Below are 13723 nucleotides of genomic sequence, written 5' to 3'. Positions count from 1 at the left end.
TTGGCTTGAATTCTTTGGAGCACCAAAGATAAGCCTAAATATAACTGTAATTATTCTTGTTTGTCTTCTCCCACTACCTGCACTCCAAAACACTTAGCCTAGAAAGATCATGGCATGTATATTATAATGTGCATATTGAATGGAGTAGGTGTGTGAGGGGAGGCAGGTGGTTGATTATACAAACTTAAAATTTTTAAATCTAAAACAGTATCCAACTTTTTAAGTGTTAATTGCAATAATTGCAGGGTCATGAAACTAGTGCCTTGTTAATACTGGAAAAGATTACAGATAGGAACCTCATCAATGCAACCAATGCAGCCTTGCAAACGTGAGTACTTTCAACATCTAGTACAAACCCATTTTTCCTAACATGAGTCCTTTAAATCTGTCTCAGTCATAAAAGCAACTAAAAAGAAAAGAACAATTCTGTAATTGGCAAAACTCATCAATTAAACAGTAACGACAAGTCTCACAATGGAGACGTTACTGGGCCCGCTTGAGCAAATCAGTGAACAACGGGAGGAAGTGCTACAGTACTATTAAAACTTTATTATCAAATTGTCTATTCATGTCATTTGATGTAAGAAAATTATGCTATTGTGTGCTCATGGAAACCACAGAGAATGAGGTGTTTTTTGTTTTTGATTTTACTTAGCAAAAAATGAAACAAAGATTTTAAATATATAAGCTAAAAAGATTTTCAAAATAATGACCCTTTTTACCCTGAGCAGCCCATCTCATTGACTGCTTAATAAATCTTCGATGAATGTCTTTCAGTGTTCTTTCTATTCTACTTTTGAGACTTGGGAAAGAAAAAAAACCTTACAGTACTGGTTTTTATGTGTCAGGCCCTAATGACAAATTCCCACCTTTCCCAGACTGTTTTGTACAAAACTTGGCTGGAACGTGAGCCACATTGGTTTTACTGTTTTCAACTCCTGTCCCCACTGCTATTAGGACTCAGTTGGTATCTCTGACTCTTCACAACTCAGCCAGATGTTCTTTGACAACCAGAATTAAGAGGGAAACATAGGGCTCAGTGGTAAACTGTTTGTCTTGCATGTATTAGGCCCTGGGTTCAATCGTTGCCCCCCCCCAGCCCCCCAAAAAAATTGGGAGAGGAGGCAGGGATTACAGAGATAAGGGCCAGAGTAAATGTGTACACGCATGTGAACATACATTTTATCCCCAGACCTCTGCATGTTGCTGCCCGAAATGGGCTGACAATGGTGGTTCAGGAACTGTTGGGGAAAGGAGCAAGTGTCCTTGCAGTAGATGAAAATGGTAAGTAGGCTCATTATTTTCTTCCCCAAACCTGTATCTTACTACAAGTTTTACATCTTTTTTTGGGTCACACCTGGCTATGCTCAGGGGTTACTCCTGGCTCATACACTCAGGAATTACTCCTGGTGGTACTTGAGGGACCAAATGGGATGCTGGATGCTGGGAATCGAACCCGGGTCGGCTGCATGCAAGGCAGATGCCCTACCTGCTGTGCTATCACTCCAGCTCCAGTTTTACATCTTTTGACAGTTCATTTTGAAGTAAACTGGGATACAGTTATTGGTCATAGGGGAGAGCTGAAATGAATGTTAAACAGTGCTGTGACAGGGGAGTAAAGTGCTAGAGAAATAGTGTATTCAACAGAAGAACTTCTGAACTCCACACACTAGAGTTGGGGCTGGTCCCAGCTTTTGTGATTGATGCATCTTCCCCTCTGTGGCAATTCGGAGGTCTGTTTCAAGACTTTTAGTTCCAGTTCTTTTTTTTTTTTTAATAAGGAGATTATTTTTTGATTTTTATTAGTGAGACACCTTGAGGTACAGTTGTAGACTTACAAATTTTTGTGCTTGGGTTTCAATTATACAATGATCAAATACCCATCCCTCCACCAGTGCCCATTTCCCACCACCACAGATCCCAGTATCCCTCCCAACCCCCATCCCCCCCACCCTACCCTGCCTCTGTGGCAGGGCATTCCCTTTTGTTCTCTCTCTCCTTTTGGGTGCTGTGGTTTGCATTGAGTGGCAATCATGTTTGGTCTATAGTCTACTTTCCGCATGCTTCTCCCATCCTGGGAGGATCCTCGCAACACCCTTTACTTCGTGCTCCCTTCTCTATCTGAGCTCCCTTTTCCCCTAGCATGTGTGGCTGGCGTCCAAGCCATGGAGCAAAATTCCTGGTACTAATCCTGGCCATTCTTGGATGTTAGTCTCCTATTTTGTTACTTTATGGTCATCAAGTCAGGTCCATGTATGACGCCCTTTTCAACTTTTCTCTAATTAGGGTGTACTTCAGTATGCAATCAGTGTATTTAGGTTCCAAGAAATTGAATTATATTCCAGCCTGCTGCTCTTCTTCTATTCCACCTAACCTGGAGAAAAACAACGCTGTAGGCAAAAGTGTGTGAAAAGACACAGAATTTTTGTAAAAATATTTGACATGTTGGTTAATTCTAGTTTCCTTTTTTTTTTTTTTTTTAATTTTTATTAGTGAAACACCATGAGGTACAGTTGTAGACTTACAGATTTTTGTGCTTGGGTTTCAGTTATACAGTGATCAAGTACCCATCCCTCCACCAGTGCCCATTCTCCACCACCAATGATCCCAGTATCTCTCCCACTCACCCCCCCCCCCCAATCCCACCCCGCCTCTGTGGCAGGGCATTCCCTTCTAGTTTCCTTTAAAAATAACTTATGGGTATGGGATCATTTTATAATTGAAACCCAAGCACAAAATTTGTAAGTCTCACTAATAAAAATTTTAAATAAATAAAAATAACCTATGGCATGTAAATTTGACACTTAATGTATGTTGTTGTTATTTTTTAATGGGGGCAAATTGAGGTACATTTTCCAGTACTCAAGGATTTTGGTCTTAAAGTTTGCCTGAAATTCTCAGGCTTTGATGGCAACCTTTCACCATATCATGATTTTCTTTAGGTATATTGCTCTAAGCAAAAGTTGTACAGCAAAACTTCGTTGTAAAAAATAAACTAGAGTCAATATATATTTACTAGCTTTGGTTTAATTACTTCCTTTATTTATCTCAATAAAATGAATTTATCTGGGCCAGAGCATTAGTACAGCTGCAGGGTGCTTGCCTTGCACACAGCTGACTTGAGTTCAGTCCCTGGCATTACATGTGGTCCCTTGAGAACTGCCAGGTGTGGCCCCCAAAACCAAAAAGTAAACAAAATAGTTTGATTTTTAGCATATTTTTATCAATACCTTTAAGTGCCAGTTTTTTGTCTTAAGCTAATTTAGATAAAATTAGCACATAAGCACTACATTCTGCCACTTTCAGGGTATCGTTTCTTTCCTAATAATTCTTTTCTTTGAATCCTGTAATTGGTTTTTTCAGGACTACAGATTATTATCCGTACAGACATTTCTTTCATCATTTTAATTTTAACCCTCTTCTCTCTCAACTTTTTTAATATTGGAGGCCTCTAAGACTTGGTCCTTGACTCTTTTTGCTTTCCTGATCTACATTTACAATACATACATAGGTTAAGGCATTTGCCTTGAAGGAGACCAATCCTAGTTCATTACCTGGCACTGAGTGGAGGATAGAGACCCAGGTACCACTGGGTGTAACAAAACAAAAATATTAAGTGTCTCATACCTTTCCTTGATTCTAAATATTACTTAAATTCTGATCCCCGCATGGCAGAACCTGGCCAGCTCCCCATGGCACATTCGATATGCCAAAGACAGTAATAAGTCTAACAAGTCTCACAATACTTCCACTACCCAGCCGTCGCCACACTCCAGGATGCTTTCCGGATCCGCTCGGCCGCAAAGCGGCCGTGCGACACATCATAAGACACTAAATACCCATCTTCCGGAATTGTCGTACCGTATTTGATAGGGTTCAAATATGGTAACACCTACAAGGGTGATTAGAGGTCACCCCAAAAGCCTCTATCCCTCTCGGAAAGACTGGCAAGCTACCGAGAGTATTCCGCCCGCACGGAAGAGCCTGGCAAGCTATCCGCTGTGTATTCGATATGCCAAAACCAGTAACTACAACTGGTCTCATTCACCTGACCCTGAAGGCTTCACCGACATGGCAGCACTGAGAAGGATGAGAAAGGAGAGGCCGACAAAATCTCAAGGCCGACCTAGGCTGCCACAACGAAGGAAGACAAAAACGATCGTCTGTACTTTCAATGCACGTATGCTAGCATCAGATGCATCCATCGAGGACCTGATGGTACAAGCGCAAATGATCAAGTACGACATCATTGGTCTGACCGAGACAAGAAGGCACGAATCTCACCATGCCGTTTTCGACACTGGAGAAGAATTGTTCCTCGGAACATGCGATAAAAGAGGTGTTGGAGGCGTCGATGTCCTTGTCAACACAAACTTGGCCAAGAGCATTGATTCATTCGAATGCCTAACAACCCGAATCGGACGTTTACATTTGAATAGATGTGGCTCACTCCTGCAGTTTCTATCTTCGTTGTCTACGCACCAACATCTCATTATGATGAAAGAGAAATCGAGAAGTTCTACATGGAGCTAGAGAAGTTCCATAAAGAAGACCACACCTTCTACAAGATCATTGTGGGTGATTTTAATGCCAAGATAGGACCGAGAAGATCAGCTGAAGAACTTCACATCGGGACTCATGGCCTAGAATGGAACGAACAGGGTGAGAGACTGTCTGAGTTCATCATGTCAACCAAGACCATTCATGGTAACTCACAGTTCCAGAAGGCAGAATCTAAACGATGGACATGGGAGTCTCCCGGTGGACGATTCCACAACGAAATAGACCACATCATATTCAATCGACGGTTTTGCCTGACTGATGTCTCTGTTGTCCCAAAATTTCGAATGGGATCGGACCACCGTCTCCTTCGTGCAAAATTCTACTTCACAGAGCGGGGAGAAAGGACTGCAAAGTTCAAAAAGAGAACTCCCAGAATGACCACCAACTGGGAACTCTTTGGTACTATTGCGGCAACATGGGAAGATGCCATTGTTGACAACATTGACGAGGAATACAATTGACTGGTTCAGCACCTCCGTGAATGTGCGAGGAACGCCAAGAGAGAGATAGCCACAAAAAATCGCCTATCTTCGAAAACTCTTGAGCTAATTCGCCAGCGTGGTTTGGCGCATGCCTCAGGCAACCGCAAGCTAAGGTCCGAGCTCACAAAGCAGTGCAGAGATGCGATCAAGGAAGACCTCAAAGAGAGAAGAGCAGAAGTACTGGTAGATGCGGCAGAAGCTGGGAAAAGTATTCGTAACGCCCGCCTGTCCTTCGCCAACTATAATGTTCATTGATTTAAAGAAGGCCTTTGATTCTGTTGAGACGGAAGCGGTCATTGAAGCCCTAGCCAATCAGGGCATTCAAGCCCAATACATCAGGATCCTCCGTGAGCTGTATTGAGACCAGGATCTCACCATTCTACAAAGAAGTGATCGTTGATGTCAAGAGAGGGGTGCGGCAGGGTGATACCATTTCACCGAAACTCTTCAGTGCCACCCTCGAGAACATCATGCGACGACTGGAATGGGAAGGAATGGGAGTGAAGATAGATGGTCGGCAACTACACCACCTCCGCTTTGCTGATGACATTGTTTTAATAACACCAAACATCAGCCAAGCGGCACAAATGCTGGCCGACTTTGACCATGAGTGTGGAAAGGTAGGACTACAGCTGAATCTTACGAAGACAATGTTTATGAGAAACAGCCTCGTTCCTGACGCCCCATTCGCTCTCAATGGAACGACCATTTCCGAATGCAACAGCTATGTGTACCTAGGTCGAGAGGTCAACATGACAAATGACCTGGCACCCGAGCTGCACAGGAGGAAGAGAGCGGCTTGGAACGCCTTCAAGAACGTCGAAGAAATAGCTAAGAGGACGAAGAACCTCCGGCTCCGGGCACATCTCTTTGATTCCACTGTTCTTCCTGCATTAACATATGCCTCAGAGACCTGGGCCCTACGCAAACAAGACGAGAACGCTATTCAGGTCTCCCAAAGAAGAATAGAAAGAGCTATGCTTGGAATATCACGTTTCACTCAAATGAGAGAAAGAATCCATAGTTCTGACATCCGTCGACGATCAAGAATCAGGGACGCTGTCTCATTTGCCAAGGTGTCGAAAATCAGATAGGCTGGTCACGTAATGAGATTTAAAGACGACCGCTGGACTAGAGCTGTTACCGACTGGATTCCACGGGACGTCAAAAGACCGCGTGGCCGCCCACCTACCATATGGTCAGACTTCTTTGTCAAGATCATGAACGATCGGTTTGAGGCCCTTCATGTTCCCGGAGCGAAGAGATGCCATTGGGCTACACTAGCACGCGACAGGGACAAATGGAGACGTTACTGGCGCCCGCTCGAGCAAATCGACGACTAACGGGAAGTTAAGTGATAAGTGATTAAGTCTCACAATGGAGATGTAACTGGTGTCCACTCGAGCAAATCGATGAACCACGGGAGGACAGTGCTACAGTGCTACTTAAATTCTGAGAATCCCCAAGTTTTTATTTCTGGCCCAGGCTATCTCCCAGTTTCCTTTTTTTATAGATTGGTCATATCAGCCGGTTGTCTGTTATGTTAGACAGTTAAATATAACATGTAGCTTGCTTTTCAAGCTCATATTCTTGAATACATATTTCTCTTGCTTGTCTCTATGTTTCTTTGCTTGCCTGTTTCTACTCTGGAGAAGCCTATGTGAACACATACTTCTTTCTCTCCCGTCTCATATTTCTAAATAAGTTTCAGTAAAAACTCTCTTGTTCGGGGCTGGAGTGATAGCACAGCGTGTAGGGCGTTTTCCTTACACGCGGCCAACCCAGGTTTGATTCCCAGCATCCCATATGGTCCCCGAGCACTGCCAGGAGTAATTCCTGAGTGCATGAGCCAGGAGTAATCCCTATGCGTAGCCAAGTGTGACTGGGGGGGAAAAAAAAACAAAACTTTTGCTTCAACAACAACAAAAAGTATTATGTACTGGGGTGCACTGTATAGATGGCTCAGCAGGCTAGAGCACATACTTTCCATGCACGAGTCCAGGCTCAGCTCCCAGCATGGCATATGATCACTCAGCACCACCAAGAATGATTCCTGGATATCCCCAATACCCCATGGGCACTACTGGGTGTAGTATTGTCCACCCACTCCCACCCCCTCCATCCCTGGTGTACTGTGCAAAACTAAGCTGCTGGCTTTCCACAGCTTATAGGTACTTTATCCTTGACTCTTACACAAAAAATATGATCCACCTCCAAAAAAATATTTTTATTTACTGGGCTGTGATCCTTAAAAGTTCATCAAATACTCAGGTATCATTTAACACACATTTTTTACTCAGAAAGAGTGCATGCCCAGTACCTGATTCATCAATTTGTATATGTACAGATTGTCTGCATATAAGCCCTTACTTAAATATTATGATTGCCTAAAATAAGATTTGTCAGGGTTTTTTTTTCTTATTCTGTGGATAAGTTGTGTGTTTTTAAGCCTATTTCCTCTTCTGTAATATAATCTATAAGGTCCACTCACATTTCACTTCTTACATTTCACTGCATAATCGTCACAGATTTTATGCAAAAGGTTTTTTGGCAACAAATATAGAATGTGATCTTTCTGTACAGTTTTTGTTTTGGCTTATTTTTAATTGTGCTGACTTTAATGCACTGTTTATGTAGTGAAATACTGTAGTTCGATCATTTTTCTTTTTCTTTACTCAGTGGAAAGTTCTGAGTCATACTAAGGAAGCCAGTTTATTATAAACCATGTAATTTAAAATGTCTAAAAGTTGAAAGCCTTCGGGCTTGTTTTTTTTCTTATGTAAGTTTTGGAATAAGTGTTGGCATGTTTAATTTTTTTATTTCATCTTTAATTCTAGGCTACACCCCAGCTTTGGCCTGTGCTCCCAATAAGGATGTGGCTGATTGCCTCGCTCTCATCTTGGCCACCATGATGCCTGTCTCAGCAAGTAACTCTTTATCATCCCTGACCTTCAATGCCATTAACCGTTATACCAACACCTCAAAAACAGTTAGCTTTGAAGCTTTGCCTATCATGAGGAATGAACCTAGCTCCTATTGCAGTTTCAACAATATTCTCGGGCAGTTCTTATATACTGATGTGGATGAGCTCAATGACTCGGATTCCGAGACCTACTAAGAAGCTGAGCCAGAGTTCCAGGAAGGACACTCTGACACTAATGTTTCAAACTGTGCTTTTTCAGGAAAAGGGCACTTTCTTATTCACGTACAAATTCAACCTAAGAGGAAGGATCACAGAACAGGCGAAATGTAAGAAAAGGATGACATTAAGAAGAAATTTAAAGGCAAGTTTGCAAAAGGAACTTCTAGAATCTTGAAGTAGACTTGACCAGAAGAAACTGTTTTGATGTCAAATTGCTTTGCGGAATCTTTAGATTTGATTTTGCAGTGCCAGGAGTAATTTGGGACGCTGTGCACCCTAATCTGCTTACACACACTATTATTAAAGAAGAGATAAGGACACTAGATTTGATTTTTACCAATAAAACTATCAATTTAAAGGCAATAAAAGTTTGGTACAGTAGGCATTGTGTGCACAGTAAATTGCCAAAGGACCAAATAACTTTAAGGTTTTTAATGAATGCCATTTGTGGAAACTGCAGGTGTAGGTGAGATGAGGTGTTCTCTAAACCAAACTGTAATATTTCTGAAAATGAAGTGAGATTTGGTTTTAAATGTTTTTTTAAAGAAAACATCTGAAAGCCTTCTAATAATGTATTAAACCATGAGAGAAAGCAGGTGTATTTTTACATTTTTTTCTTTTACATAAAAATTTAAGAATTCCAACTTTTATAATACTAGACTTGAAAACCAGCTGACTGGGTGCAGTCAGGATGAAAATTCCTGTGATGTAAATTTAAGATGGATTGGGCTCAGGCTATTGCCCAGTTATGGATGGTGTAGGTTTTTAATTCAACTATTTTTGTTTGGAAAATGTAAAGAATTTCCTAGAAGAAAAAAAGTCATGAAATCAAAAAGAACATTATTTTCACCCTGTTGCAGCTAAGTGGTTCTGGGTAATGGTGTTTTCAGTCTCACTACCTTGGATGGTATACCTTTGTCACTTATGTTCCCTTGTGCCTCCACAATGGATTGGTGAGTTGCCATTTTTTAAGGAAGAATCAAAAGAAAAAATCCTTTATTGTAAGTTATCATCATCAAGTCTCTTAAAAGACTTTTCTGTGTTGGGCAAGATTTAAAATCCGAAAGCCTTTAGGTCCTGTTCACATTTATGTAGCATGTTGTAACATGTTACTATTTGGGGAAAGAAGCAATTGCCTACAGAATTGGAAGACTGCCTTCCAAGTACAAAAAAAGAGAAGACTGACATGAAGGCTTTTAAAGAATTTATATGGTTCTGCTTTTCCTGTAACTGTCACTTTCCCAGTGAGAGAATGAGTTCACGTACATAGGGGCTCTTTAAAAAGTCTGGGTAACGGTCCATAAATTTTCGCAGAATACCCAATTTCATTTTATCCTTTTTGTATTGTGAAACTGGAAACTTTATGACATTGTAAATTATCAGCTGGTTTTTCTGAATATAAAGTGTGAAAACACAGAACAGTATTTTGATCTATTTGATAATTTTGTGGGGTTTTTGAAGAATTAATGAGCATGTACATAGAAATAGTGACTGCTTGAATACTGTATTTACTTGCACTCTTTCAGTACATCAAGATTTCTGTATATTTTAGAGTATAATAAAACACAAATGTGAGTTGTATTTAATGAATAATGTATTTGTATCTGTGCATATTACCTAAAAATCTATAAAGTTTCTAGGGCATTGACTACTAATTTTAAGCATTTTTTCTAAACTATTTACAGAAATTACAAATGTAATCCTCCATCTTTTCTTTTTAATATAAAAAAGTCCTAATGGACCCCCTCCTCCTTATAGTGATAGGAAGGGGAGATATGCATTTTAAAGACAGCAGACTACATTTTCTATTGTACCTTTTGAAAAAAAAATCACTCGAGGATTCTAAAGGTATACGTATGTGTGCTTTCTCTTTCCTTTTAGGAATTCTCTTCTGAATTCCCTGAGGGAATTTTCTAGAATCTCAGAATTGAAAGAGACCCTCTGAGGTTCATCCAGTCTAACCTCTTAACAAATGCAGGAGTCCCTTCTACAAGGGTGATCTTTCCACCTTGAACACTTCCAGTGACTCTACCTCACCAAGCAGTCCATTCGGTTGTTGAGCAGCTCTAAGTGTTAGAAAGGTCTTCCTTAGATGGCATTGAAGCCTCCCTCTCAGTAACCTCCGTCCTTGGGCCCGGGTCTGTCCTCCAAGAGAACGCTGAGGACATTGGAAGGATGAATCGCGCCTGCCATGTCTTCTCTTTCACAGGCTATTTTTGCATCTGCTGAAGTGATTTCCAGAAGGACTCATTAGACACACCGTTAGATTTGTGGCATCTGATGAAATCCAAGGTGTAGCTACAAAGTAACAAGCTGTTTTTAATTTCTCCTCACACATTCCAGAACTTAGATCTTGCATCACTGTTTGTAAACGATGCTCCTTCTGAAAATATTTGTGAGGTGGTTCTTTGAATTGCTTGCTCAGCAGGAAAATTCCATTGCTTTGTGATCGCACTTTGTGATAGCATTTTGTGATAGTCTGTTTATCTCCCAGCTTGATCAACCATTTCTTTAGGTCTGCACCAAATGTGGGTTAATCCCAAGGTAAATAGTATTTGGACAGTATTGGTATTGTTGGAGTAAGTCCATGGACAACTTAAATGAATGAACACAGCAAGTTCCTTTATAGTTACACCTTGTATGTCAAAAGCATTCAGGTCTGTCGTATTTTTTATTCTCGCACAAAATAGAAAAGCCTGTTTGCTTTTTTAACTTCTGCATGAAAGATGACATCTGAAATATCTGATATGTATTTTAATACCAGCTTCTGCTCTAGAACTACTTTGGGAGAAATGGTGGTAATTGCAAATGACCTCCTTTAACAAGACAAGACACTCAACTCAGTGCCATTTTAGTTCAGGAGATACCTAAATATAGCTGTCAGTTGGGGTGTAATTTGGCTTATATTGGACCTTTTAAATGAAATAAAGTTTTTTAATGCAATAAACCAAGTGTCCTTTTTTACAAACTTCTTTATCTTGAAATATTTCATAGTAATCATATATAGTTTTATAATTTTGTTTTAAAACAGGCTCATCTAAAATCGAAGTGTTCTAAATGGACTTTTCAAATATATCATTCAAAAATGTTTATGGCTTGTCTGCTGTATTGGGGGGCGCAGGTGGCAGTGGGCAGGAACTGAACCTTGAATTTGAGATCTTGTCCTCAGAGCTCAGTGTTTCATCATGGAAAGTTACTGGAAAGATACTGAAAGGATAAAGTACACTGTATACTGAAAGTATATAATGTTTAATTGAGGGAAAAATGAATTGCTAAGGAAACTCATCAAGATTGCTTTGGGAGAGAAGATCAGAAGTGTTAAGGAAGTGATATTTACAGATAAAAATACAAACAGACCCTGAGAATCTGCAGTAATTGAGTCTGCCAGTTTTGTTTTCTATTTTTTCTTTTCTTTTTTTCTTTTCTTTTTTTTTGCTTTTTGGGTTACACCCAGCAATGTACAGGGGTTACTCCTGGTTCATGCACTCAGGAATCACTCCTGGCAGGGCTCAGAGAACTATATGGGATGCTGGGAATCGAACCTGGGTCAGCCGCGTACAAGGCAAACGCCCTACCCGCTGTGCTATTGCTCCAGCCCCTAGTCTGCCAGTTTAGAGAGGTGGGGAGTTGTGGAGCAAGTAAGATGGAACCTACTGGGGCCAGATTAGTGCAGCAGGTAGGATGCTTGCCTTACATGTAAACAACCCAGGTTCGATCCCCAGCACCACATACGGTCCCCCAATCCTGCCAGGAGTGATCTATCCTGTGCACAGAGCCAGGAGTAACTCTTGAGCACCATTGAATGTGGCATAAAAACAAAAATAATTTTAAAAGGGACCTAGGGATAGCTGTTGGGAGGGTTATTGGCATTGTGTGGGTGGGTAAATGTATTGTAGTAATGTATGCCCAAAATAGTAAAATATGACCCTTTTTTGGAGGGGTGTGCTTTTTTGGGTCACACCCGGCAATGCTCGGGTTACGCCTAGTTCTGCACTCAGGAATTATTCCTGGAGCTGCTCAGGGAACCGTATGGGATGCTGAGGATCAAACTGGGGTCAACTGCATCTGGTCCCATGACTCTATTTTCCAAGTGCCGTCTAGACTGGACCTAAGGGAGAGAACAAGAGTTGAGAAGCCAAAAAGAGGCATAGAATTAATTGGTGTGAGGGGAGCTAGGTGGAAATAGTTACCAGTAGCATTCCTTAACATGGAGAGAGTTATCACTTTTAAGTAAATAGATGGTTGAAGGAGCAGGCTGAGTCCTCTTCCACAACTGCTTTTATCAAAGTCATGTTAGTAACCTAACATAGATGAGGAGTGGGGCAGAGAAGTGAAGGAATATTTGCCAGGTGTTACTTGACCTGACCTGTAATGTGATGCATAGATTAAAATCCTGTCATTTCCAAGGTCAATGCTCTTAGCACCCTAATGAAAGAACCAGCATTCTTTCTGGTTCTTGTTAAGATTAGTGATTTTGAAGTTGGACCATATGCTTAGACTACTAAATCATCTTAGTCTTTTCAGTTTGGGTTTCTAATTTTAGAACCGTGAATGTGACTGCAGTAGATGTTTAGGTAGGTAACAGGAACTGCTGGGCTCTTGGCACATAGTTATAAAAGAAGTGACAACAAAGCTATGCCTTTCTGGTGCCTATGAATGATAGCTGCTGCTTAAAGAAAGAAAGAAACTTCTGCTGCCCTAAATCTCGTAAACTTAAGAGGATCGTCCATACTCTCGTCTTTGTAGTTCACCCAACCCTACACACTTGGCTGGGTAACTGTTTCAAGGTGGAGCTCTGCCTGAATTTTTTTTTTTTCATGAGATTACCTTGAGTTTGCTCTGTCTGTGGTCATACAGAAGTCCAAAAGTTTTCAATAATGATGACAAAAGCTAGCAAGCTTGACCACCACACAATTTCTGCCTCTGCGTGTTTTGTGTATCTTACTGCACTCACTACTGGGCAAAACCAAGCTATGCCCCACTGCAGTGGGGCAGTTTGTTTCGGTTCATTGGAGAAAGATTGAGTACAGTTATCACAATTTATTTAATTCATATAGCTGTGAAATGCAGAGCTTTACCACTTAGTACTATTCATTTGTCCATGAACATATTTGATGCTCAGATGAAAAACTGTAACACAAATGTGGCAGTTTTGTGGTTGTGTTTTTTGTTTGTTTGGGGGTGTGTGTGTGTGTGTGTGTGTGTGTGTGTGTGTGTGTGTGTGTTTTGCTTAACTTTAGAATGAACTGTTTATTTGGGGGACTGGGAAGGGCATACCCAGCAGGATTAGGAACCATTCCTCGCCCTTTGCTCAAGAATGATTCCTGGCAGTGCTCAGGGTACTGTTTGTGGTGGTCGGATTGAACCAGGATCAACCAAAGCATCACATGAAAGGTAAGTGCCTTTCCTTCCGTACTAACTGGCTCAGCAAAAGTTTATTTTAATCTATAATTGGCAATACAAACTGGTTGGATGATTGTGTATTTACTCTTACAAACATGGAAAAATGAACCTTTTGCCTACCTCAGACTTGAGA

General features: G+C 40.9%; 1 protein-coding gene across 6 annotated transcripts in view; it reads left to right on the top strand.

Annotated features, from left to right (window-relative positions):
- The window catches only part of ANKRD28 (ankyrin repeat domain 28), a 159436-nt gene extending 148302 nt beyond the window's left edge, over nucleotides 1–11134 (top strand). For all 6 annotated transcript variants that reach the window (XM_056129662.1, XM_056129660.1, XM_056129661.1 and 3 more), the window contains 3 exons: nucleotides 246–328; nucleotides 1193–1284; nucleotides 7883–11134. In XM_056129662.1, coding sequence (XP_055985637.1) covers nucleotides 246–328; nucleotides 1193–1284; nucleotides 7883–8163 — 456 coding nt within the window. In that variant the 3' untranslated portion in view covers nucleotides 8164–11134. The remainder of the gene's footprint in view (nucleotides 1–245; nucleotides 329–1192; nucleotides 1285–7882) is intronic.
- Nucleotides 11135–13723: the final 2589 nt, after the last annotated feature.

Source organism: Sorex fumeus, unplaced genomic scaffold, assembly GCF_029834395.1.
Source record: "Sorex fumeus unplaced genomic scaffold, SorFum_2.1 ptg000072l, whole genome shotgun sequence".
Taxonomy (NCBI): Eukaryota; Metazoa; Chordata; class Mammalia; order Eulipotyphla; family Soricidae; genus Sorex; species Sorex fumeus.
Note: the sequence above shows the minus strand (reverse complement) of the source record. Positions and strands in the feature narration are given on the sequence as shown.